The sequence below is a fragment of the Micromys minutus genome (assembly GCF_963924665.1).
Source record: "Micromys minutus genome assembly, chromosome: 4".
In the NCBI taxonomy this organism is placed as follows: Eukaryota; Metazoa; Chordata; class Mammalia; order Rodentia; family Muridae; genus Micromys; species Micromys minutus.
The window spans coordinates 25,539,978-25,567,421 of NC_137973.1; the positions used below are offsets into that span (position 1 = coordinate 25,539,978).

Sequence of the window (27,444 nt, forward strand, 5' to 3'; positions counted from 1 at the left end):
GTTTCTGCGTCAGTTGCTCAAGTGCCTGTAATTTTTCTTCTGTTAAGGACCATTGATCTGTGTATCCCTCTAACCATTTTAAAGGCAGGGCTGTTGGTATACTTTTAACAGCAACCTCTAGTCTACATTTGGAAAGCTAATCCCTCTCTCCCCGTTCATGGACAGCCTGTGTAGCTTGTGATCTTGTGGTCTTGATTCTATGATTCTTCAGAAATTATGGATACATCTGCCCCATTGTCCACTAAACTGCTAATTTGAATATCATTTACCTTAATTTTGGCCTTTCTTTAAGAAGTTTGCCAAAATACTTTCCTCTCAGTACTTCTATTTTAGTGTTTCCATTACTATGCAGAGGCACCATGACCAAGGCAAGTCTTATAAGGACAACATTTAATTGGGGCTGGCATAAGGGTTCAGAGGTTTAGTCCATTATTATCAAGGCAGGAACATGGCAGCATACTGTTAGGCATGGTGCAGGAGGAGCTGAGAGTTCTACATCTTCATCTGAAGGCTGCTAGGAAAAGACTGGCTCCCACATGGCTAGGACAAGGGTCTCAAAGCCCACCCACACAGTGACACTCTCCCTTCAGCAAGGCCACATTTCCTAATAATGCCACTCCCTGGGCCAAGCCTATACAAACCATCACAACTTCCAAATTCTCCTTCCTATTCATGGGATCTGCTTTACCTTTGTGATATGGGAGTAATAGTAATTGAGCAATCACCTGGCTCTAATTGTATGATTATCTTCATCTATTAATCCTGGATGTACAATAAACTCTTAAATTGTGAAACTACTACTTCTCAAAATTATCCCTTCTCTTCCTGTAGGAATAGAACTATACACACCAGTGACTGTTTGATAATAAGGAGTTTGTGAACACAGTGTAAGATATTTACGCACTGCCAAGTCAAGAGCAGTATCTGAAGTAGCAGGCATTAAGTCTCCAAAACAGACTTTACATCCCCCTGATTGCCTTGTTGGTGAATTGCTGACAGGACATTGCTGGCTTGTGGTGTTTGTTCTTGGGTTCCAAGATAGTGAGTGCCCTTGTCTGGTTTCCCCATGGTAAATATTGCCCTGGAAATCTCTGACTGATTGGTATTCATTAGCCCAATATCTGCCTTTTTCACATCTGTTATAAATTCTCGGTGGTATATTTTATGTTGAAATGAGGCATTTCCTTTACTAAGCAAATGTCTACATTCTTTTTCTTCAAATGTCCAACCTTCCCACAGTTAGAGCATCATGTTTTCTGAGAATTAAAACCATTAGCTAAGAAAAAAAAAAGAAAAGAAAAAAGAAAAACCTTTAGCTAAGGCTTATCCAATTAAAGTTGCATCATATGCAGCAGATTGATTATCAGTTTTTAAACCATTCCTGTAGGGAACTGGCTTGAAGTTTTAATGGTCTTACTGCTTTTTGGCATTCTTTATTTGCATATTCAAGTATCGCCTTTCTTACACCTGAGTCTGCTATTGTTCTTTGCACTGCTGCAGTTAATCTCTGTAGAAGTCAATTACTAAAGGTCCTCACCAGGACCTTGGGTAATTTTAGTAAAAGATGGAGTCCTTTTTCTTCAACTCTATCCCAATCCCTTAAAGCCACTAAGTGGCCTCATGCTCGTGTCATTATCAAGTTTATCTGCTATTCCAGTCAGCAAATCGACCCTCACCTAACAAACGACTCTTTGTTATATTTATTTCTGTAGCTTGATTATGTTGTTCCGTGGTCACCGATTCCTCTCTCCACCATGTAAGCCATTTTAGTTGAGGACAGCTTCTAATAGAGCTGTCATTAAGTCCTTCCTGTCTTGTGTAATTCTGTTCTTCATAGCCCAGTTGCTTATTACCTGACTCACATAGGCTGGATGCATTCCATATGCTGCCACTGATTCCTATAATCATCTCAAATCTGCTATATATGTCGGTTTCCAATTTATTTGAACATACCCTTGAGTATGTTGAATATCTGCTGGCACCGCTGCATTGTAACTGGAAACACTTGATTAGGTATTTTTGTAGACCTAGGCAATAATTCTCCTCCTGAGAATTACATAGATCAACAATTTCCCATGTTCTCTGCCAAAATTCTGGAGATGTGCTTACCTCCTTGTAAGCACAACTTCTTTCATGTCTAGTCTCTATTGGACTCCTCTCCCTCCTGGTCCGCGATGTTGGGCACCAGCAGATGACCCACACAAATCTCAGTCCCTTCTGACCATGGCTACCCATAACCAAAAGCAAGAACTCCAGGTTTGCTAGGAGTGTCTTAGGAGCAAGGTCGGTGCAGCTGCAATTCTCACATAACTAAATGCAGATTCTCTAGAGAAACAACATTTCAAGGTTCAAACAGTTTCAGAACAATTTCTCAGCTTCTCCTGATTGAACAGAACATAGTAAAGGCTTTGCTGAATCATCTCACTCAGAGACAGACACGAAGGCTTCACTGTTCATATCACCACAGTTCCCAGCACCGGGGTTGAGGGGTTCTAGCTGTTCCTCTGGCTCTTAGTCTTTCTGCAGAGTTCCCTGAGCCTTACATGCAGGAGTGTATTATTTCCTTTGTGACTGGGCTGGAGTGTGCTGTCGGTGTGTTCTTTGTGACTGGTTCCACAGCTGTGCATTTCAGTTGGATGTACTTTCTGTGATGGTCTCTGTCAGTTGCAGAGCAGAGGTTCGTTGATGAAGAGTAAGAAATACTATTTTTATCTGAGTGTGTGGTTTTGCTGCATTTTTGTCTTTATACCACATGCTTGATGCCTCTGAAGGTCAGAAGAGGCCATTGGATTTTCTGGACTGGAGTTACAGATAGTTGTGAGCTACCATTTTGGGGATGGGACTCGAACCTGGGTCCTCTTTCAGAGCAGCGAGTGTTCTTAACCCATGAGCCAACTCCAGCCTATAGACTCTTTTGGGTGTCAACATTATTAAAGTTCCTGGATTCTGTTGTTTTTACTTATGTTTCTCATTGCTAAAGATATTTATAAATAGGAACCCTTCCCTTGAGAAGACTCCCCTCTTTTTTTCCCTCCACAGTTCCAAGATGAAATGGGATTCTCTAATATGGAAGATGATGGCCCAGAGGAAGAGGAACGTGTAACAGAGTCTCGGCCTAGCTTCAACACCCCTCAAGCCCTACGGTATGCTGGCTGAGACTTAGAGTGAAGGAATTAATGTATTTTGAAATGCTTTGTTTTTTTTTTTTAAATTATAATTAATCTTTAATCAGCTTCTTGTTCAGGATGGGGAGCCCTGGAGATAAGTTTGTTGTCAAGCAAACAAAACCAGTCTCCTTGTTTTTGGGGCAGTGCAGCTATAGACCAAGCTGTATCTGTTTGGGAAAGGAGCGAAAGCACAGCTGGGCCTTAGAGCAGCTCCTCCAGGCAAGTGGTGCTGGAGCGGTCTGCAGAGCTTTGCAAGGCCAGCCACAGAAACTACCTCCACTGTAATGTCTGCATGATACAGTGTTCACTGTTTGTCCTTAACATCTGATCTGCCACTTAGGCAGTGATAGAGCAAACACTCTGCTATGATGTCCTAAGAGCCAGAAACCAAGCCTTTTTCTATAAAGTTACTAGCAAGTGATAAGGAGTGACATTATCTTCTATGACCACTTCCTGCTGACATCTGGGTATCATAGTTGGGGACCCAAGAGAGCTCGAATGCTGGCCAAGGCCAGGAAGGGCAGGCTCCTTACTCACTGTCCAGGATCTGTGGGACCTTCTGGAGGTAGGGAAGTACAGGTTTGGTTGGAGCAGCCTGATGCTGTGGAGCTGACACCTGGAGCTGGTCAAGTTGGCAGACCAGTACAGACAGGCTTAAATACTGCTGTGGCAGATTGCCACAGAGAGAAGGTATGGTTAAGGAATTTAGGGGAAATTTTTATCCCGGGTGTACATTTGAAATTTCATGGCCCATGATCCTGGTAGTTGGCTGAGGGGAGCCCCAAGACTGGTGGAGAAAGAAAGCTCCTACCCTCAAGAACAGGCAATAGATGTGGAAACTTAGGCTGTTGATTGACAATACTTATTTGGAGTCCATTTGACCAGGGAGAGGGCAATTCAAGTCATTTCAATGCAGCTTACAAGAATTTTTTTAAGTTTATTGAAAGTGATAAAATTTTAGATGTTAAGCATTACCACTTTCTATAATCTCTCTGAGATTCACATTGCAGAAAAGGCAATAAACTCATGTGCTTCAGTCATAGTAGGAGCTTGGGGACTCAACAATGATTCAGTAAGTATACACCAAGTAGGTCCCGAATCTATTAGAAATGGCATACTTACTGTTACCTGAACAATCACTGTCCATGGTAATCTTAATTTCTTTGGTGGGGCAGAAGTCTCAGGGCAGCATCAGTATTTGGCCACCACGCCCAAAGGATCCAACAGACCTTCCTGTGGAGGAGGAACTTGGAGGACTGGTCTACACTGTCCACAGTTTGTACAGGGTCTCGGCACTGGGTGAGGTGAAGGGCAGTTTTTCAACTAGAGGCTGTCCTGCCACATTTAAAGCTTGTTCGGGGTGGAGTTCTTTTGTGATCAATCATTTTCTTTAGAGACCTTGAGTCACTGCTGAGATCTGGAGGTCTCTGTTAGTCATAGATAAATTTTTCTGCATATTCAGCAGATCTCTGAAAAGTTTTGAGGACCATTATTTATAAGATATATCTAAAGTAGATGGGTAGTGGTGGCTCAGGCCATTAATCCCAGCACTTGGGAGGCAGAGACAGGTAAATTCCTAAGTTTGAGGCCTGTCTACCAGCCTGGTCTACCAATAGAGTTCCAGGACAGTGAGGACTACACAGAGGCCTGTCTCAAAAAAACAAAAACAAAAACAAAAAACAAAAAAAAACAAATAAAATTAAAAAAAATTTTTTCTTTTAAAAATATTTTATTGTTCTGGGTAATTTTTTTTTTTTTTTTTTGGTTTATTTTTCTTTTTTTAAGAATGGGTTTCTCTGTGTTATCCCTGGCTTTTCTGGAACTCACTTTGCAGACTAGGCTGGCCTTGAACTCACAGACATCTGCCTGTCTCCCAAGTGCTAAGATTGAAGGTATGTATCACCACATCAAGTTTAAACCCCAATTTTAAAATTAAAACTGTTTTAGTATCAAAATAAAATTATTAATTGTAGTATACCATTATCACAGGGCTTTTTAGTATGACTTAGTTTATCCTGATGACTAAAGTTTAGCAAAGGAAGCAAAGACAAAGAAACTAGATGATGGAACTGTGACCCTGGGTAGAACCATTAGGAATTTATAAATCTTAATTTTCAAATATATCATATTATTAAACTTATGTTGTTATTACCTAAATTTTCTAGAAAGTTTGGTACTGAACAGTCACAAAGACTTAAGTAGTTAGCAATAATCTTAAATTAGCTTTTGTTAATCTCAGTAGACCTTTATAATCTTACATTTTTATTATCATACAAAAATCCATGCCAATCTAAATATTTTGTAGACTTGTGGCTTCTCTCCTCTAAAAAGAGATGTAGTGATAAACGGAGGGCTCAGCAGGACTGAGAAGTGCTACAGTTGTTGCTTTATGCCATGTGGTCATCTTTGGGTGGTGATATCATATGGAGTGTACCCTTTAACCTTAGTAACGATGGCTGTTAGTTGTGTAGCTGCTTACATTTTGTTGAGGTCATCAGCTATAATGGAGGAAAGTCACTTGGTTGCTTTTTTTATTATTATTAAATATTTGTTTATTTTATGTATGTGAATACACTGTCACTCTCTTCAGACTCACTAGAAGAGGGCATTGGATCCCATTACAGATGGTTGTCAACTACCATGTGGTTGCTGGGAATTGAACTCAGGACCTCTGGAAGAGTAGTTAGTGCTCTTAAACACTGAACCATCTCTCTAGTCTGAACCAATGAATTTTATTAATGTTAATTACAGAGGCAGAGATGACTCAAAGACAGCTCCATCACCCAAAACTTACCCCAGCATGGGTGACAGCTCACCAAATCTGGAAACCTAGAGCACACTGAAGGCAACTCAACAGTTTGATATGACCTTTCTATGTGTCACTGTTTCTAAGTTTCCAGGCTGCTGTGCTGGTTTTTCCTTCTTAGGATGCTTGGCTGATTCTTCCTGTTTGCAGTTTGAGGTATCTGAGACTGACTCTTAGCCCTTTTGATTGTTTTCTCTTAGAAAGGAGGGGTGTAGTGTGCTTGCTCAGTTTCAGGGACTTCCTGAAGCTATTTTTTAAAATTATTTACTAACTGACTTGAACTTCCTTGTAGGGTGGAATATTTTGATCTTGGAGAAAACGGCTATACAACAGTGTGGTGCATAGACATACATGTTGGCAAAACACTTGTACATAGGAAATTAAAATAAATGAATATAAAGAAAAAAGAAAATATCTTCAACCTATTACAAAAGTTTCATTAACTATTTCAACAATATAGAAGGTTCCTGGGAAAATGATAACTTCTTGGTTGTGGCATGTGAGCAACTCTTTCTGATTGCCTAGAATATTGTCATCTTAATTTTTGTTGTATTGTTACCCAGAATTGTTATGATTAGGTGTTTTGGTTCTTGCTATTGTTCCAAAACAGTTTCTCTTCAAGATGTCGGGGTGCAGTTATGGCCAGTGTATGCCGGTATGCTCAGGAAGCATGAGAAAGAATTTGAGTGGGTTAAAGAAGTCATTTTCATGGTTGGTGGTTGTACAGTAGTATTTGAACTAACAACTCATCTCTCTTCTTCTGAGCTACCTCAGATTTTAGTGTATTTCTTTCTTGGTACATTGTAAAAAGGCCTTACTACACTTTGGTTTTTTGTTTGTTTCTTTGTTTGTTTTTGATGCTGACAATCAAACCCAGAACTAATGCTTACAAAGCAAGTGTTCTTCATTCTAACTTAGGTGCATCCTTACTTAGGGCTTTGATTTTTTTTTTTTAAAGAAATGAATGAAGGGCAGCTGAAATGGAAAGAGCTGCCTTAGCATGTCACTGAGAGAATATTGGAATATTCTGTGTTACTACTGGTGTTAGAAAAAGTATCTGCCTAGGAGACCCATGATAAAGGAGATTTATTTGCCCCAGAGAAACAAGGAGCAAGGATAAGGGACAAGGACAGGAGATGGAGGATAGCTGAGAGGGGAAGGCAACAAGGTTAAGGTGGGAGAGGTCTTTGTCCCAGAGGACAAAGGACTGCCTCTGAATAGAGAGAGACAGACTGGCCCATAGGGAAATGGCTTATAAAAGCAAGAGGGCGACCCCTGTGTTAGGATGAGGTGTTTAATTTTAAGTGGGCATCTTAATTTAAAAGTCCAAAGGCGGCTTTTAATTTCTGGACTTCAATACTTTGTTAGTCAAGAGGAGGAAGCAGCCAAATAAAGTAGTCAACCTTGGTGTCTATCTGTAATGGTTTTTAGCAAAGTAGAGGGAATGGGAAAGAAGGGCAAGACCTGCTAGAGCCATGCTTGCCACCCTGGAGCTAGCTAGAGTCCCTCCAGTTTGGAAGAAGTCATAAAGTGGTATGTGTTAGTATAATGCAAGAATGATGAAGTCCCACTAGCCTGTGGCATTCTATTACACAGTGTTTCTCTGCTCTAGATTTTGATTTTGTTTCTTCTCTGTGTGTGTTTTATAGAAACAAGTAATTGTATTAATGTAAGGTGGAAATATTTCCAAATATTCTTTGGAATTGTTGGAGATTGAACCTATCTTCCAACACCAGACCTAATTTATATGAATACAGTGTTAACAGGTAAGGGAAATATTTGCTTAAGGAGCAAAAATAGTAAGACATCATAATCAAAGTAAGCAGAAGTTGTTCTTGCTTGATTAATATGCTGTTAACAAGGAATTTACAGTGTTGTGGACAAAGGGAAATATACAAGTTATTTCTTTGTCGGGAATAGGTTTGAGGAACCATTGGCCAACTTATTAAATGAACGACATCGGACCGTGAAAGAGCTGCTTGAACAGCTAAAAATGAAAAAGTCTTCAGTGAAACAGCAGCCTGAGGTGGAGAAGCTGAAGCCTCAGAAGGAGAAAGCCCACCCGACTCTGGGTCTCGACTCTGCACAAAGGAGCAGGCTTCAGCAGCAGATGCAGCAGGTAAAGCCTTTCCCATTGTCTTGTAGTTGGATTATCTCCTGCCTTAACACTGAAGCCAGGAGTGATCAGCGTGGAAAGTCAGCGGTGGCTGTCCTACTTCCTGTTGGAACCAAGGCCGTAGGACTGTCTGTCTGCTAGGATCTTGAGAACATCATATTCTTGGCCTGTGGGTCAGGTAGGAAATCAAATAAAGACCCTATAATGTACAGGATAAGAGATTTCAGAATTCTTAGTACCCATCTATATTAGTTTTTGTTGTTTTAGTCTTAGTCTCTAGTCTGAGGTTCAAGTTTGTCTCAGTTTGTGGTTTTGGCCAAAGAAGCATAACTCAGACACATGCCAAGATCCTCCTGCTTTGCCCTAGTCTCTCTGAGGAGCAAGGCACCAGTGATGCGTTTTCAGACTTGTTGGTATGGTCTGTGTTTCTGAACTGGCAATATTATAATGTGTTTTTTTTTTTTTTTTTTTTCCTTCCCAGCATGTTCAGCTCTTGACACAGATCTACCTTCTCACCACCTCCAACCCCAACCTCAGCTCTGAGGCCAGTACCACCAAAGTATTTCTTGTAAGGATCTATATGTATCTGTAACTTGGAACAAGTCGATTTTCATTATTAATGTTATGTGCTAGTTGTAATCTACATTTCTTCTTTCCTTGGATGTACTTGTTCACTCTTCTGCCTGTCCTGTGCCTTCCTCTATTTGCTTGACTGAACACTGAGTCTCAGGAAACATTTGAACGTCATTTTAGTTGCATCGTCCTCATTTTGAGATGGTTTTATTTATTTATGTTTGGAGACAGGGTCTCATGTAGTTCAAGCTGGCCTCAGAGTCAGACTTATGAGTTAATTTGATCTACTCAATAAGTCTCTACTTGATAAGTCCGTGAGCTACAGATGCACACTACCATGCCCAGGTTATGGGTACTGTGGCTCTAACCTAAGGCTTGCTGTGTGTTAGGAAAGCACTCACTGACCTCCACAGGCCTCTCAGCCTTTGATACTTCAGTTTTTATCGATGTTGAGTCATTACCTGTTTATTAGGCTCAGCTTTAGGGTTTAATGTAGAATTGGTTTAGTTATGACATTTTTAAGTCTTTTGAAAGATTTATACATTTTGATGGGTCCTTTCTCCTTCCAAGTCCTCCTCTCTTTTTTTCCCCAGTTTTTTTCTCATTCTTGTAAATTTAATAATAAATCTGTGAGAGGAGGTAAGGTCATTGTTTCCATTGAGAGGGGCTCCATGAGAGGACAGCTCTGGAGAAAGCTTTGTGGTTTCATGGTGTGTTTGACAGTGTGCCAAACTTCCTTTGTGGTAAAAGAGATTCTTCATTCACTTTATTTTTTTTAATTTTTATTTATTTATGTGAGTACATCGTAGCTATCTTCAGACACCAGAAGAGGGCATCAGATCTCATTACAGATGGTTGTCAGCTACCATGTGGTTGCTGAGATTTGAACTCAAGGACCTTTGGAAGAGCAGTCAGTGCTCTTAACCACTGAGCCATCTCTCCAGCCCAACTCTTCACTTCTTGTATTCAGAAGATGATGAGAAAAAAAAAATTGTGATACATTATTCAGAAAAAAAAATTAATTAGATTAATTTATGTCTATCAGTATTTTGCCTACATGTATGCTAGTGCACAACAGGGTGACAGATCCCCTGGAACTGGAGGCGTGGATGTTTGTGAGCCACCACATGGGTCCTGGGGACTGAACTCAGGTTCTAAGTAAGAACAACAAGTGCTTTTTACCTGCTGAGTCAGCTCTTCAGACCATTGGAAGTTTAAAAGCAAAAGAAAAAAATAGGAGGCAGGCCAGGTGGTGTAGTGCACACCTTTAATCTCAGCACATAGGAAGCAGAGATGGGTAGATATCTGAATTTCAGGCTAGCATGGTCTATAAAGTGAGTTCCAGGACAGCCAGGGTTGTTACACAGAGAAACCCTGTCTTAGAAAGCAAAACAAAAACAAGCAAACAAAACCAGAAAAACTCAAAAACTACAGGTGGGTGTCATGGTGCTGGTTTTTTCCCATATATAGTATTTGGTGAATGAGAAAGGAGGATCTTGAAAAGCTGGGATGTGTGTGTGCGTGTGCGTGTGTGAATCGAATATTCTGCCATTCTTTCTACCCACACTGCTGAGGTTAAATCTAGGGCTACTAGCATACTTCATAATGACTCAACTGCTGAATCTTCATTCTGCCTTGAGAATGTATCATGCATCTGGAAGACTGAGGAGTGTTACAGTACAAGACTTAGGAAAAAAGTGGGAGGAGCATGGGGCTGTTGGTCCAAGGGACCTGGGTTCAATTCCCAGCATGCATTTGGCAGCAGCTCACAACAGTCCATAACTCCAGTTCCAGGGAATCTGATTCCCACACATAGACATACCTGCGGGCAAAATACCAAAATACAAATGTAAAAAAAGAGAAATGAATGTAAACCCAGTTCCTGAGGCCAAAGACAGAGAAGTTACAATGGAACGATATCAGTTAAAGATTTTTACTTTCCTCTAATCTTGTGACAGGAAGGGCTCTTCCCCCTTAAGAGGTTGAGGACTGTGGTATTAGTTGTCTGGAGTCACCTCAGAACTCCTTTGTGTCCTTTCTTCCCAGAAAGAGCTGGGCACCTTTGCTGAAAACTCCATTGCCCTTCACCAGCAGTTCAACCCCAGGTTCCAGACCTTGTTCCAACCTTGTAACTGGACAGGAGCTATGCAGCTCATCGAAGACTTCACCCAGCTCAGCATTGACTGCAGCCCTCACAAAACCGCCAAGAAGACTGGTAGGAGATGCATGTGTCACGTTTAGGTTTTGATTGCCAGTGAAAGGTGTGTCTTCAGTGTGTTAGCTATAATTCTTAGGGTATAGGAGATTTGTTATTTATTCTTTTATCCTTACTTTCTAGGCTTTATGATTTTATGTTAATGTCTATGCCAGGGTAAGATGTAGAAAGAATAGGCAAGATAGGGCTGCAGGAGTCATTGCTAGGAACTGGACTTGATGACACATGGGGTAAGTGTCTGGTGTCACATGAACAGTGGTTGGGGTTTGGTAAAGAGGGAAGTCAGGCTGTGAAATTTCAGTTGTGTTCACTTTTTTTAAAAATTATTTTATGTATGTGAGTACACTGTAGCTGTCTTCAGACACACCAGAAGAGGGCATCGGATCCCTTTACAGATGGTTGTGAGCCACTATGTGGTTGCCGGGAATTGAACTCAGGACTCTGGATGAGCAGCCAGTGCTCTTAACCACTAAGCCATCTCTCCAGCCCTGTGTTCACTTTCAAGGTCAAATTGTGGTGACTGGGGATGTGGCTCAGTGGGAAAGAACTTACCTACCTCCTGTGACAAATGTTTATAGTTCATTTCTAACTTGGGGCCTAACTCACAAGTCAGGGTTTCATTCAAAATGGGAATGTCACTACTGGTACTTTTTATGATTTTAAAGTTTACATTTATGTATCTAAGCTCAAAGACACACACAGAGAGACAGACACACGGTGAAGAGGGAGAGGAAGGGGGCATGCATGCCATAGAACACAGGCAGCTTTAGCGGTTGTTTCCTACCTTTTGGGTCCTAGGTCTTGAATTCCGGTCGTCAGGCCTAGGGGCAAGTTTGCCTACTGAGCCTTCTCACTGGAGTCAACATTTATAAGAGAATAACCAAATTGTGTGTGTGTTTTTTTTTTGTTTTTAATCTTAGAAGAACAAAAATCCCTTGAAAGTCTTTGTTTTGCAAAGAAGTTTTAAAGAGAGATGGTTGAGACTGTGTGAGTTTAGCAGTGTGTGTTCTCTCTCAGTGCCTGTGTTCCTGTGTCAGTGAAGGTGTTTGTTACAGGGACGGACAAGAGACTCAGCTTGTTAGGTCTCCTGTTAGCCAAGTGGTAGGTTGAAGTTAGGTTGAAACTTGAGGGGTTCCAGTAAGAGGAAGAATTCTACATGAATGCTGAGGTGGACTTTAGGCCATTGTGAAGCTCTTTGGTTCTTGGATTATATTTATCTCAGATGTTTTCTCTTACAGCCAGCGAATTTCCCTGTTTGCCAAAGCAAGTGGCTTGGATCCTGGCCACAAACAAGGTTTTCATGTATCCAGAGCTCCTTCCAATATGTTCCCTGAAGGCAAATAATCCTCGGGATAAGACCATCTTTACCAAGGCCGAGGACAAGTACGTTTACTGTGAAGATGACAAGTGTGCATTAGCGAAAGACAAAGACAGTTGTTTGAGAAGTTTGGGGCAAATAAGATCTGTGTCACCAGGACATAGACCAAAGAAAAGCCATGTAGATAGACAAGAGTTCTCTGTGTTAGTCCTGTCTTTTGCAGGGGATGCCACACACATTAAAACTTTTTATTCTTATTTTATTTTTTGAGAATGGGTGTCTTGCCTGCTTGTGTGTCTGTGCAGCATGCACATAACATTGCTGACAGAAGCCAGCAAAGGGTGTTGGAGCTCTGGAACTAAAATTACAAATGTGAGTCATCGTGTGGGTGCTACCTGAAGCTCAGTCCTCTACAAGAGCCCTCTCTCCAGTGCCCCCCCCCCCCCATGGTTCTTTTTCATTTTTTTGTTCTTATCCTTTAGTTTCTGATGCTTCTATTTCTAATTTTAAAATTTTGCAAAACCCCAAAAGACAAAAACACAAGGATTTCCTGAATGATGGTGGCACATGCCTTTAATCCTAGCATTTGGGAGGCAGAGAGGCTAATCTGTAAGTTCAAGTCCAGCCTGGTCTACAGGGAACATTCTGGATTAGCCAGAGCTACAGAGGGAAAACTTGTCTCAAAACAAGACAACAACAAAACAACTTCAAATTTTATGCTTGAGTTATTTACGATTTATTTATTGTTGTCTGTCTTATCAGCCATGTTACTGGGATAATCTTGAACTTTGAATTCTCTGGCCTCCACATTCTAAAAGCTGTGGTTTTGTTTTTTGTTTGTTTGTTTTTGTTTTTACCTTTGGGGGGAGGGGTTGGGTACAGAATGATATCATGTAACCTGTGTAACCCCCCAGCTTATAGCAATATTTCCTCCTCAGCCTCTCAAAAGTGTTGAGATTGCAGGAGTGTCACCATGCCTGTGACTACTTATTCTGACATGTAAAGTTCTTTTGGTTGTTTTTGAATTGTAAGTATAGTCCCATTTGTGCTTGCTCAGAACTGTGTCTCAGGCCTCTGTTCTAGGGTACACGAGAAACCAATCTAGGGTACACGAGAGTTCAATCCTAGGAACTTCGTATGGTAGGCAAGCACTGGAACCAATGAGTTAGCTACATTACAACCCTTGTTTTCCTGGTCCAGGCTTGTGCCATGGATCCCATGCTGGCCTCTTCTGCCTCAGCCACCTGGTGAGAGAATGTGATTGGCTAGTTTTGTTTGTTCTTTTTTTCTGTCACAAGACTTCACCAAGGATGTTTGTGCAAAGAGCTTTAAGCATATTTATTTTAAATAGTGCTTTTCATGTCTGGTTCTTAAAATATTCAGTGCTCTGTGACTCTGTAACGGTGTGGGAAGTAGTTACGAAGCACGAGCAGTTTCAGGAGCTCCTTTGCAGAACAGTCTGTGATGTTAGGTCGTCTCATCCCCTCTCTCTCAGTCTGTTAGCTTTAGGACTGAAGCACTTCGAAGGGACTGAGTTTCCTAAGCCTCTGATCAGCAAGTACCTTGTAACTTGTAAGACTGCTCACCAGCTGACAGTGAGAATCAAGAACCTCAACTTGAACAGAGCTCCTAACAACGTGATTAAAGTGAGTGTGAAAACTCCCTGTGCCTCCTTTCCCTCTCGGCTGTCAGTGAAGGGAGGGAAGGCACTCCAAGAGAAGGCAGATGCTCCCAATATGTGAGATTAGTTCTGCTCTTTCCCTGTTAAGGCACTAATTCAGTGATATGCTCCAAAGTGCCTTCGCCTTACCCTCTCTTAGGAATATTTCCCTAAGTAAGAAATTATTCATGTCACAAGATTCCACAAGTACTTGTTTCTTCTAACCAAATTCTATCTCTTATTCTAGCTTTCTGTGGGTAGACAGTTTAACATTTGGGAACCTTCTCCACAGCACTTCTTTTGTTTTTTTAATTAAGTGTGGGTGTGTGCAAGTGTGTGGAGGTGTCTCAGATCCCCAGAAGATGGAGTTGTATGTAGTTGTGAGTCAACTGACATGGTGCTGGGAACTGAGCTGGGGTCCTCTCTAAGAGTAGTACCTGATCTTAACCATGGAGACATTTCTCCAGGTTCCAGAGCTGCTTCGTTAGTTCATTATTTATGTCAAAGTTATATAGACTATACTTGAGGAGTCATGGAAACCAGGGGTGGTGGGGCAGTGCTCTACCCATGTGTGGAGACTGAGAGGCTGGAGTTGCTGTATGTTCGAGACCACCCAGGACTCCACAACGGATAAACACAGATCAGAGGAAAAGTTTAAATAGTTTAAAGAGTCAGACTGTTTTATGAAGCTTTTGGTATGAATGTGTTTTATCCCTTTTCCTGGTAGTCTAAGTGTTTGGGAAGGTGGTGTGCTTACTGTGGTGTTACATAGCAGGGTTATGACTGTCTTCTTGTTGCTTGGATTTAGGCATTCAGTCATGGATTCCTGCCTGTCTGCCTCCCTCCCTCAGTGTTAGAAACTGATGTCTCACTGAACCACATCCCTAGCACCTTTCCTTACTCATTTACTTTTTAAAAGATGTGTTTTTTTTTTTGTTTTTGTTTTTGTTTTGTCATTTTCTATGTGCATTTGTGTGTGACTGAGTATTTGTGCACCATGTGTGCAGGTACCTGTGGAAGTCAGAAGAGGGGACTGCCCAGTGTAGGTGTTTGGAACTGAACCCAGGTTCATTTTAAGAGCAGCAAGCACTTTAACTATTAAACCATCTGTCAATCTTCCTGATTTACTGATTTATTTTATATTTAAAAATTATACATGGGTAGGGGCGTGCACACGTGAGGTCAGAGGACGACTTGAGGAAGTCTGTTCCTTCCTTGTGCCAGACTCAAGCCTACTGGCTACACCATTTATTCTGTTTATTAGCTAGCTAGCTAGTTTGAGGCAGTATCTCTGAGTATATGCTCTTCCTTTATTTATTCACTGATTGATTTGAGGCTGAGTCTCTCTGTGTACCCTTGACTGTCTTGGAGCTTACTGTGTTGACCAGGCCAGTATATTAACCCCATGGAGATCCTTTTTTCTCTCCCTCCCAAGTACTGAGGTTAAAGGTATGTGTCAGCATACCCAGCCCAGTTGCTTTTAAAATGAAACTGATCTAATCTGTCTGTCCCCCTCTTTCTCCTCCTCCTCTTTCCCTGGGATTAGAGATGGGTATCATGGTGCTTGGTTCATAGTGTCTTCTTAACACACTTACTTGCTTAAAGTAGTTTATGTGTGTAAAAGGAAGGTTAAGCTCTGTGTACAGAGAAGGCTTTAATGAGATTATTTGGATCATTTACTTCCTGTTCTTTGCAACTTAAACTTCCAAGTTTTCCTACAGTGGGGTATCATTGGGGCAGATAGTTTTGAGTTTTAGTGGTAGTCAGAGTAGATATTTGCAGTTAGATATTGAATAGTTGTAAGATCCTCATTAATTAGAGATACTTTGTTTGAAATGCAGAAATATTCAGCATATACTCCTGATACTTTTGTGTGTGTATGAATCCACCAACCACCCCATTTACCAGTCTGAAAGGATATGATTTATACTTTGTGTTTTCACATTTAGTTTTATAAGAAGACCAAACAGCTGCCAGTTCTGGTGAGGTGCTGTGAAGAGATCCAGCCACATCAGTGGAAGCCGCCAATTGAGAAAGAAGAACACCGGCTTCCATTCTGGCTAAAGGTCTGTCCCTCCTTCAAAATCTGTGTGAGGCAGAAGTCACTAAAAGCTCTTATAGAAGTTAAAGGATAATTTCCCAAAATAAATTGAGGAAGAGTTTATAGAATCGGAATATGGTTGTGTTAGAAAATTGATGCAGAGAAAACCCTTCTTGGAACCATATGCTGAGGCTGCCTTTCAGTAGTCTTTAGAGTCCAGAAAGCTCACTTTCCTCCCTAACTTGTGATGTGTGCTAAAGCAGTGTTCGTGTCCTGCAGGCCAGTCTACAGTCCATTCAGGATGAACTGCGGAACATAGCGGGAGGAAGTGTGACCACAGCCTCCGACACCAGCACAGATCCAGCCGGCCCTGTCCTGGGGGGCGAAACTCAGTACCCACTGCTGCTGCCCAAGGGTGTAGTACTCAAACTGAAGCCGGGTTCCAAGCGTTTCTCCAGAAAGGCTTGGCGACAGAAGCGGCCATTGGTCCAGAAGCCCCTTCTTATTCAACCCAGCCCCTCTGTTCAGCCTATATTTAACCCTGGGAAAATGGCAACCTGGCCAACTCAGTCAGAAGTCCCTCCAAGCAGCACTGTGGTCCAGATTCCTCATCTAATCCAGCCAGCCACTGTTTTACAGACACTTCCAGGTTTCCCTTCAGTGGGGGTCTGTGGAGAAGATGGTTTTGAGTCTCCTGCAGCACTACCTGCTATTCCTTGTGGGTCTGAAGCCAGGACCAGCTTTCCCTTGTCTGAGTCTCAGTCAGCACCGCCTTCCTCCTCTGCACCCAAGTTAATGCTTCCCTCACTTGCCCCGTCTAAATTCCGAAAGCCATATGTGAGGCGGAAGCCCACAAGAAGAAAAGGAGCCAAGGCTCCCCCCTGTGTAAAAGCCGCTCCCATCATCCACCCCGCACCCGTCATCTTCACAGTTCCTGCCACCACAGTGAAGGTTGTGAGTCTCGGCGGTGGCTGCAACATGATCCACCCTGTTACAGCAACTGTGGCGCCCAGTCCCCAGACCATTCCTATCACCACTCTCCTCGTTAACCCTACTTTCCCCTGCTCGTTAAACCAACCCCTTGTGGCCTCCTCCATCTCCCCCTTAATCGTTTCCAGCAATCCCCTGACTCTTCCTGTGACATCTCTTCCTGAAGATAATGTTGCCGAAGGGAAAAATGCTCCTCAAAACCCCGAGTCCCAATTAAAACCCCAGGAACTAACTCCGGTCTGTACCACTGTATTGTCCAAAGAGGAGCCCAGATCGTGGCAATCTCCAGCAGAAACGGGAAGCCAGGACGCATTCTCTGAATGCAGTGCCTGCAGCTGGGCTATTGTGAAGACAGAAAGCCAGGAAGTGACCTCAGAGAAGAGTACCTGTGGCTGGACAGTCGTGAAAACAGAAGATGGTGGGCATGCTGTGGAGCCAGTGACTCAGAATCTGCAGGAATCTCTGAACTCTCCATCGAAGAATTTATTAAATATGGTCAAGATGGAAGTGGAGGATTGCATGGAGATCTCCAGCAACTTCCCCAAGCAGGACATCGGCGAGGAAGTGAAAGAGGAATGTTCTATGGAATTAGACAGGGACTCCCCACAGGAGAAGCCAAGTAGTGCTAGTGAGATGAGAAAACAGATCGTCATGCAGCGAGAGGAGATGCAGGCCGCTAAATCCCCTTCCGTGTCCCAGGATGCTCCTGCCGAGGGACATACAAGTAGGGATGCGAGCAAAGGGTTGCCAAAAAGCACTCCATCCTCCATGGACCAGGGCACCGCGGTGCTTAGCGGTCCTCTGGGGAAGCCTGAGGACTCAGCCAGTGCTGATAGTCAGTCTGTGGGAACCCCAGCAGGGCCAGACACTGGAGGGGAGAAGGATGGAGCTGAAGAAGAAGAGGAGGAGGACTTTGATGACCTCACCCAAGATGAAGAAGATGAGCTGTCATCAGCTTCTGAGGAGTCTGTGCTTTCTGTCCCAGAGCTCCAGGTAAGGGCCAGAGCAGTTGCAAGTACCATATATGGCAACTTGGTAGAATGCTTATGCTATTATGGTAAGGTCATAAACTGCTGCTTGACTTTGGAGTATTGATGGAAGTCGATAATTTTGACCTTTGTGTGAAGTGTTATGTATAGGGGACATTTTCTTTGAATTAAACTCATTTAAGTGTTAATTTGAATTTACTTGAGAACACTTAATTTTTAAAATTTTTTTACATTATTCATTTATTTGTATGGTGAAACCATGAGACGGCGTGTGTAGAGGTCAGAGAACCAGGATGAGGTGGTTATCTCCTTCCATCGTGTGGGACCCAGGAGTTGAGCTCATGTTGTCAGACTTGATGGCAAGTGTCTGTGCCTGTTGAGTCCCCTCACTTACTGCCTTGAACATCCTTTCTTTACATGACACAAAACAAAACACACAAACACAAAACTAAAAATGACCTTCATGGCAACTAGGCCACAAGTGAGTTACCTGTTGCCCACCCTAGAACCACATGATTTAAGGTGAAAACTGATGTTCATATCTGTCCTCAGACACACCAGAAGAGGGCATCAGACCCCTTTACAGATAGATGATTGTGAGCCACTATGTGGTTTCTGGGAATTGAACTCAGAACCTCTGGAAGAGCAGTCAGTGCTCTTAACCTCTGAGCCATCTCTCCAGTCCTAAAAATAATTTTAAATAGTCATAAGAACCAGAGGAATAGCTAAACAGTAGAACATGTACCTGTCACCATGGTGGCACCCACTAAGTCTCAGCACTTGGGAGGCAGAGGCAGGCAAATCTCTTGAGTTTGAGGCCAGCCTGGTTTATAGAGTGAGTTCTAGGACAGCCAAAGAAATCCTGTCTTGAGAAACCAAACCAAACAAACATAGAACATATACTTAACATGCATAAGGCCCTAATTCAATCTCCAGTCATGCAGAGAAGAAGCAAAGGAATAGGAGGAGGAGGGGAAGGAGAAGGAAAGAAGGGCAGAGGTATAAAAAGTTCCTCTGTCTGGTCTTGGGCATGACAAAAGGAAAGCTGTCCTTACTCCATTAGGCTTCTCTAATCTGAATATTGGCCCTGCTCTGCCTCTAAGCCTCCTGCTGCTGCTCCTGTACTTCAGCATTCTGGGAGCTGCTAGGAGCCCTTGTAAACATTCTTTGGTGTAGTATAGCCAGTTTAACCCTGTCCTCACTACCTTTCAAATAAATGAGACCCAGCCTCTGTTTAGTGTATTTGGCTTTGATAATTACTGGGGGGTAACCCCATCTACTTCTCTAACTGCTGCCCTGGCTACTTCCCTGGCAGTGTTCCCAGATACTTGCAGTTTCTCCTGGCCATGTGCTCGTGGTCCATCTCCTGTCATGGTGCCTTCCCCCTCCTCTTCCTTGTTCTCTCCCTTTTTGCTCTTCTGCCATGCAAAAGCAGGTGACTTAAAAACCCGCCTACCACTAATCCCTCTAATAAGTAATTGGCTGTGGCCATTTTTATTTAACCAATAGTTTTAAATTAAGAAATAATGTTTGCACGACAAAATCTGGTAAACATGAGAAATCACTCATAGGTAGATCTTCTGGTTCATATTTTATTATTACAATATATAGCAACAGACCAAACCCAACAATATGATGCTCTTAGGAAACAATGGAGAAACTGACTTGGCTGGCATCTGAAAGGCGAATGAGTCAGGAGGGTGAGTCTGAGGAAGAGAACTCCCAGGAGGAGAACTCTGAGCCAGAAGAAGAAGAGGAAGAGGAGGCAGAAGGAATGGAAACCTTGCAAAAAGAGGATGAAGTGACTGATGGAGTTGGAGGTGCTGCTGAGAAACCCGCTTCTACCCTTGCCTCGCCTCAGACTGCTCCAGAAGTAGAGACCAGCATAACCCCAGCAGGTAAGTGCAGTGGATCCCCAAGGAGGGTATATTTCCCTTAGTTAGGTTGCTGAATTGATTGTGCAGAGACAGTGTGCAGAATGGTCTTTGTCTCCCGGAGCTTTTTCTTCCCTCCCCAAACAGACTAGAGCTGTCCCTTTGCAGAGTTAAATTCTCATCAACTTACACTAGGTGGCGCTGTGTTTTTTTCTGTGGTTCTTGCCTCTTATTTGGCTCTCACGGTCCCCCTTCAGCTTCTCTTCTGTTGTTTGAGGCAGAGCCCTATGCTGTAGCTCAGGCTGTATTCTTCTGTCAGGCCACCTCTCCCCCTTCTTGGACTCTGTTCTCAGCTGCAGGACTCATGGTCATGATCCCCCCCCCCACGTCCCTGTGACTGTTTAAGGCGGTGCACTGGGCAGTACTGGTGCTGTCCTAGCAACTCTTCCCTAGCTGTGTCTTGATAGTAGCTGGGGTTCCTGGGGTGGCGTGTGTGCTGGTTAGCATGGTCACAGGGATTGAGAAAGAATCTTTCACTACTCCAAGGAGAGAGCATCAAAGCTGCTGGAAAGGGTCGGAACAGTCATCGGGCTCGAAACAAACGGGGAAGCCGGGCTCGGGCCAGCAAGGACGCCTCCAAACTGCTGTTGCTGTATGATGAGGACATTCTTGACCGGGACCCACTCAGGGAGCAGAAGGACCTGGCGTTTGCACAGGCTTATCTAACCAGGGTAGGCAACTGCTGCCATTCCTGTCTGTCTGTGGGCATTTGTAACTGCTGCTTTGGAGGAAGATGATTCAAATATAATTAAGGGTGTAGCTTAGCAACACAGTACTTGTCTAACATGGGCAAGGCTGGGTCAGTCCTAGCACAACCAAATGAAGTCTTTTCTCTAGGTACACAGGTCATCGGTGCCCCCATCCTCACTCTCCTCATCTCTCTTTCACCCAGAGATTAGCAAAAAGACCATGTTGCCTCCCTCAGTGGCACTTTGTGACTTCCCAGATTGGGCCAATACAAGACCTTTACTGCGCATTCAGTGAAAAGAACGGCAGTTGGTGTGCAGACTGGGAGAGTTGTGGTCTCGGGAGCAAACCTTAGTCTTGCATCTCTAGATACATTGGGCAGCTTCCTCCTTGGTAACTCAGCAAAGGGAGGTCCTCCGAGGAATAGGCATGACTTTTTCTTGTCTTATATTTTATTAACATTCTAAGTTTATGTATTCTGTACCTTGGGATGACATGTCTTAAGAGTCCAGGTACACAGTGCCTCTTACCTGGTTAATGCAGTGTTGAAGCCAGGAGGAGAGCTTAGCACTGTAAAAAGCAGTCTAGTTTTTAAAGGTTGTCCAGTTGCCCCCAGAGAAAAGGAGTTTGCCTTGCTGCTTGTGCTGTGTTTTGTTAGCTCTTGCATCAGAGGCACTCCTGGCCTGTGAGCATGACTCTCTTCTGAGGCCTTGCTAGTTAGGGCTATAGGCCCAAAGAAAGGATGGTTGCTATTGAAGTGTTTGTTCCTTGTAGGTACGAGAAGCTCTTCAGCATATTCCTGGCAAATATGAAGATTTCCTTCAAATCATCTATGAATTTGAGTCAAGTACTGAAATGCACAGCGCTGTGGATCTCTTCAAAAGCTTGCAAACCCTTCTCCAAGACTGGCCTCAGCTCTTGAAGGACTTTGCTGCTTTCCTGCTGCCTGAGCAAGCCCTGTCCTGTGGGCTCGTAAGTCCACTTTGCTGGGCAAAGACTTTTCAGTAGACTCTGGGGCAGAGGCGAAGGGCTTGAGTGCATTTATTCAAGACAGTCTTCTCATTTGTTCACGGGGTTTTATCTGTAGTACCAACGGAATCTTGTTAAGTCACACTCTGCCTTCTCTCCTCACTGGCACTTTTTTTTTTTAAAACACGTGGACTTTCCGGGTAGCCTCTGTTGGCCTGGAACTCAGTGTGTAGATCAGGCAGAACAGAGTTCCTCCTGCTTCTGCCCCGAGGGGGCTGGGATTAAAGGAGCATGCCATCATGCCCCATCTCCTTTATACTAAGCATTTGTTGAGTGTCAGGCAAATCTTGATGCTAAGAATCATCCATGAATAAAAAAATATATTAATTTCTCTACCCTCAAAAGAGCTTTCAGTTTCATTTATAATGATAATTCTTTACAGAAAATGCAAGCAAGTTAAGAGACTAGAGAATTGTAAGAAAGTTGTCGAGGAGTTGGTGTGTGTCTGTGTGTCTGTGCACATGCTTATTTATAATTTCAGCATTCAGGAAGCTGAGGCAAAACAATTGCTGCTGATGTGTGGCCAGCCTAGGATTCATGCTTGTTCAGGATTCTGGATTCTGTGGTCCATAGTGAAGCCTGTCTCCAAAAAAAAAAAAAAAAGGTTGAAGACTAAGAGTTGAAATGGGAGAAACCACATGTTGTGCATGGTGACTCCTAAGTACTGTCTGTTTATTGGAGGTAATGAGAGAGAGAGAGAGAGAGAGAGAGAGAGAGAGAGAGAGAGAGAGTGTGTGTGTGTGTGTGTGTGTGTGTGTGTGAGAATATGCAGTAGTAGTCCCAGACTAGTCTTCTCATTCTGACAGCTAGAAACAGGAATAAAGGAGCAAGCTCATCATTTTGACAGATTGATGCTCATTTGATGGCAGCTTAACTATAAATTTAATGTCAGTCTTTCTTTTGGCATTACTGTGGGGATCAAATGAACATATATGCAGACATTGTACACTGACATTCTACTTGAGTTTGAATATCGTATAATCCATAAAATAAAATAATGAAGAACTTGAGATATATGTATCTCTTTGTTTTATTTGAGACAATTTTTGTGTGTACCCCATGCTAACCTTGACCTTGGAACCCTTCTGTCTCAGGTCCTACTAGTCAGAGAGAGATACGTTATCTATTAAGTCTGATTCACATCTCCATTGCTTGGGCTGGTGCTAGGGTTTTAAATAGACTCCTGTCATAAGCAGTGCCTCTGGCCCATTGCTCTTAGCTCTCAGAGCCTTCATGTCCAACTCTAGCTATGTAGCAACTCTTTCTTGTCTTCTTTCCACTCTGATAGTTTGAGGAGCAACAGGCTTTTGAGAAGAGTCGCAAGTTCCTTCGGCAGCTGGAGATATGTTTTGCTGAGAACCCCTCTCACCATCAGAAGATAATCAAGGTTCTTCAGGGCTGTGCAGACTGCCTTCCTCAGGACATCACTGAGGTACTCCCTGTCTTTCTTCCTGTCAGCTTGTTCTTCCCCCATTAGATTCATTTGCTTTATGTGCATGAGCGTTTTATGTGCCTGCAGAAGTTAGAAGAGGGCATAATATTTCTTGGAACTGGAGTTACAGATGGTTGTGAACTAACATGGTACTGGGAACCTAACCTGGGTCCTTATGTGCTCTTTGACTCCTGAGCTATCTCCAGCACCTATGTCCTGCCTCCTGTCACATCTTTCTCTGCCTAATGGGTTCCATATCATTTCCCTCTGGAGATGCAGAAAGCAATGTGTTTTTGACTTAGCACAGGGAGAATCCAGAGCCTGACTGGCACTCACAAACTCATCGGACCCTCCGTGCTCTGGCAGGGGACCCCCTCATTTTGCTTATGCAGGATAGCAGTCAAGCAAGAATGGCGCGTATCACTGGAAACTAACTCCTAGAAGTTGTGCTGTGACATGTATACTCCAAATACATACAGCAACCTAATTAATTAAAAAAAAAAAAAAAGCTAGACTCTGTGTAGAAAGCAGAATGTGGGCTTCATTGGGACTGGTTTAGTGCAGTCAAGAGAGGTTCTGCAGATGTCTTCTTAGGCTTCTCAACTCTCCTCAGCTCAAGACACAGATGTGGCAACTCCTCAGAGGCCATGACCATCTACAGGATGAGTTCTCCATCTTCTTTGATCATCTGCGCCCAGCAGCTAGCAGGATGGGTGACTTTGAAGAGATCAATTGGACAGAAGAGAAAGAGTACGAGGTATAAGTTGTCAAGGGGAAGGCTGCCTGGGGGAGGGGTTGGGTCTCAGAATTTACTCACTACCACCAACTCTTGTTTAGTTTGATGGCTTTGAAGAAGTGATACTCCCTGATGTGGAAGAGGAAGAAGAGCCTGCCAAGGTGTCCACAGCCTCCAAGAGCAAGAGGCGAAAAGAGATTGTGGTCCAGCATCAAGATAAGGTGTGTATGCTTTTGGGAAATACTTTGAGAACTTTTTAGTCTATTAAGTAGAGTCAGTGTACAAAGCCATTTTCAAGAGTTTAGAGAATACACAGGGAGACAGAAATTCTGTGACCTGGGTCTCACTCTGGAGCTTTCTAGTACATTTCTTTCATATCTGTTTGACTTAAATTTGTCCAGGCCTGTGACATGCCTCTTTCTTTGGAACATTGTGGACTCTTTGAGGGATTCTTAAGGAATCATCGACCCCTCTGTGATGAGATGGCACATTATAAAAGAGGCGGGGGGGGGGGGGGGCATTCACATAACTCAGGCCTCTTAGTTCAGCTGTTTTTCTGTCCTGAAAATACTGGGTGGCTAATCAAGCTGGGGTCTCTTGTAGGAGACCGAATGGCCTGAAGCAGCCAAGGACTGTTCCTGTTCCTGCCATGAGGGAGGTCCTGAATCTAAGCTGAAGAAAAGCAAAAGGAGAAACTGTCACTGCAGCAGCAAGGTAAACAAAGCGCTTGGTTTACTGGGACTGCCCAGGCCTCTCCGTGCAGATGCTGGTGGGGTCTTGATTCCTCCTACCTCTGCCTCTGAGTGCTGGGATTGAAAGTGTTGATGCCAACACTCCTGATTAGATGCTGTTTTGCTAAGAACAGGTTTATATCTTTTTGAATTTATAAAGTGATCCTATGCATCAGATTATGTGCAGTACACATGAGCACATAAGCAAAATAAATGGACCCTTCTATAAAATCCAAAGTGGAGCCTGTGCCTGCCCTGAAAGATCAGACGTTCTAGGTTATCCTCAGCTACATAGAAAGTGTGAGGACAGCATGGAATATTAACACTGTCTCTCAAAGAAAGAGATGGGTGGATTTTGTTTTTGTTGTTTTGTCTCTTATCATTGTTTGGTCTTGAGGCAGTGGCTTGTTACATAACCCAGCTTGACCTCAAATTCACCATCCTTCGTCTGCACATTTTGAGTATTAGCACTACGGACATACATCACCACACTCAGTTGTATGTGGTGCTGAGACAAAGCCAGAGCCCCTTATATGTTAGGCAAGCATTTCATCCATTGAGCCCATCTTCAGCTTTAGGTTTTCTTCCCCTTTTTTCTGAGGTGATGTTGGTTGCTTTTAAAATTTTGAGATAAGGACTGGAGAGGTGGCTCAGTGGTTAAAAGCACTGGCTGTTCTTCCAGAGGTCCTGAGTTCAGTTCTTAGTAACCACATGGTGGCTCACAACCATCTGTAAAGGGATCTGATGTCCTCTTCTGGTGTGTCTGAAAACAGCGACAGTGTACCCACATACATAAAATAAAAATAAAGTCTTTAAAAAAAATTTTTTTTTGATAAGGCCTTATGTATCTATCCCCTGCTAGCCTCAAATTGACCATATAGTGAACCTTGAACTCCAGCCTCCACTACTTAAGTGTTGGGATTACAGTTGGCTTTTGTTTGTTTGTTTTCTGAGTTGGGTTTCTCTGTATATCCTTGGCTGTCCTGGAATTACTTCTGTAGACCAGGCCAGTGTCTAACTCAGAGATCCACCTGTTTCTGCCTCCTAAGTGCTGAAATTAAAGGTGTGCACCACCACTTCCTATCTGGATTTTCCTTTTTAAGGAGTCTTTGATTGGAATATGGGTGTTCAAACCTGTAATCATGGCACTTGGTAGGCGGAGACAAAGAGCTGAGAAATAAAACCTGTGTAGCAAAAAAAATTAAGTGGTTGGAGAGATGGTTCAGCAGTTACGAACACTGGCCGGCCTTCCAGGGGACCTTTGCTTCTTTTCTGTGCACGTACATGGCAGCTCACAGCCGTCTCTAACTCCAGTTCCAGGGGATCCACTGCCGTCTTCTGCCTCTGCCAGCACTGTAGGCACATGGTGCACAGACATTCATGCTGACAAATAAGCCACAATATGCATAAAACGAAAACAAGTTATTTCTAAAACTAATGCTTCTGAAAATGGGGAGTAAAACTGCAGTTGAAGTATTTCCTTACAGACTTGCTATTGTCAGAGGACATTGTCTAGGATGTTTGTGCTTCTGTGTGATACCATAGGAAAGCCCTACAGTTGTCTCGAGGTTTCCCTTTCCTTCCATCAAATAAACCTGTGAGCACAACAGAGTGAAGGTGACTTTGGTTCTTCCCAGTGAGTTGGTTGGCATCACACACAAGGTCCTCATTAGAAACAGCACCCCTATCATTTCAAAGCATGCTGGCCAGCTTGCTGAGTAGCAACACAGGCCCGGGACATAGGAAGGTCAGGGCATTTTTAACCTAGAGTCACTCTTGCAGGTCTGTGACAGCAAATCCTACAAGAGCAAGGAGCCCCTCGAGTTGGTGGGCAGTGTCTCCCTCCAGGAAGCCAGTACTGTGCCCGGCACTAAGGATGCAGGACAAGGCAAGGACATGTTAGAAGAGGAAACCCTGGAGGAGCAGGAGAACATGGAGGTGAGCCAGAATAAGTCTGGCAGGACCACCAGAAAGGGAGAGGCACCTGTTCCAGGTGAGTGGCTGACGGCCGCACTGCAGCTGTTGCTCCTAGTGATGGGCATGACATGCTTTCATGGACAGACTATGGCAATCCCTTTTCCTACTCCCCTCTCACACAGTTAAGACTGTGAGTTCCAGAATAGCCAGAGCTACATAGTGAGACCCTGTCTCAGAAAAGATTCCTGAAGTCTTCCCTAGGCTTATATCCTCTCTACCAACCCATATTCTACCCACCCTGACCCCCTGTGAATGGCTCTATTCCCTCCTGCAGCCTTTCTACTGGAACTGTGTTGCTGTTGCTCCCCAGGGCTCTGGTTCTCATGCATTCTCCAATTGATACCACATTCCTTCTAAGCAGGGTCGACAGTAGGGAGTACTGTGCTGTGCTCTGCAGAAGTGACTCTCATGGAGCCGCCCGTGGAGGGCCCCACACGCTGTTCACCAGAGACTCCTCAAACTGGAGCTGTAGTTTGCTCTGTCAGGAGTAACCAGGCTGGGCCTGAAGTTCTCTCCTGCCTTGGTACTTCCTCCATACCTCCTGAAGAGGGGGAGGACCAAAAGACTGCTGCTAACTCAGAGATTATTGAGACCCTCCCAGAAGCATCAGAAACTGAGGGAACTGGGGAGCTCTCTGCTCCCCTCCCAAGTCCTGTTTCCTTAAGGACCAGAGACACAGGGAGAAGACACATCTATGGGAAAGCGGGTACCCAGACTTGGTTACTTGACAGCAGGGCTGAGACAAAGGCAGCCCATATGGTGGCTCCTATCCATGGAACTTCATCAGGACTTAGTGCCTCAGAGGCTGCTCCCAAAGCTGCCAGAGATGTCTTGGCTGAAGACAGTGGAACACAAGGCAAGGGCCCAGAAGGGACGCTGCCAAAGGCTTCAGAAGCTACCGTCTGTGCCAACAACAGCAAGGTCAGCTCCACTGGGGAGAAGGTGGTACTTTGGACAAGGTAGGTAACGATGGGCGTATTTACAGAATTTAATACAGATCCACAAAGCTTCTTGGAGTTAATCATGCTGTCTGGGTTACAGGG

General features: G+C 43.6%; 1 protein-coding gene across 1 annotated transcript in view; it reads left to right on the forward strand.

Moving 5' to 3' along the window:
- Positions 1–27,364, forward strand: part of LOC308419985 (GON-4-like protein) — a gene marked incomplete at its 3' end in the record, with an annotated part of 63,610 nt that extends 36,246 nt beyond the window's left edge. The window contains exons 15-31 of the mRNA XM_080915957.1: positions 3,040–3,143; positions 7,894–8,092; positions 8,571–8,657; positions 10,709–10,877; positions 12,116–12,260; positions 13,691–13,841; positions 15,805–15,921; positions 16,176–17,879; positions 19,521–19,773; positions 20,296–20,480; positions 21,271–21,468; positions 22,814–22,957; positions 23,571–23,714; positions 23,795–23,914; positions 24,297–24,407; positions 26,207–26,417; positions 26,763–27,364. Coding sequence (XP_080772083.1) covers positions 3,040–3,143; positions 7,894–8,092; positions 8,571–8,657; positions 10,709–10,877; positions 12,116–12,260; positions 13,691–13,841; positions 15,805–15,921; positions 16,176–17,879; positions 19,521–19,773; positions 20,296–20,480; positions 21,271–21,468; positions 22,814–22,957; positions 23,571–23,714; positions 23,795–23,914; positions 24,297–24,407; positions 26,207–26,417; positions 26,763–27,364 — 4,644 coding nt within the window. The remainder of the gene's footprint in view (positions 1–3,039; positions 3,144–7,893; positions 8,093–8,570; positions 8,658–10,708; positions 10,878–12,115; positions 12,261–13,690; positions 13,842–15,804; positions 15,922–16,175; positions 17,880–19,520; positions 19,774–20,295; positions 20,481–21,270; positions 21,469–22,813; positions 22,958–23,570; positions 23,715–23,794; positions 23,915–24,296; positions 24,408–26,206; positions 26,418–26,762) is intronic.
- Positions 27,365–27,444: the final 80 nt, after the last annotated feature.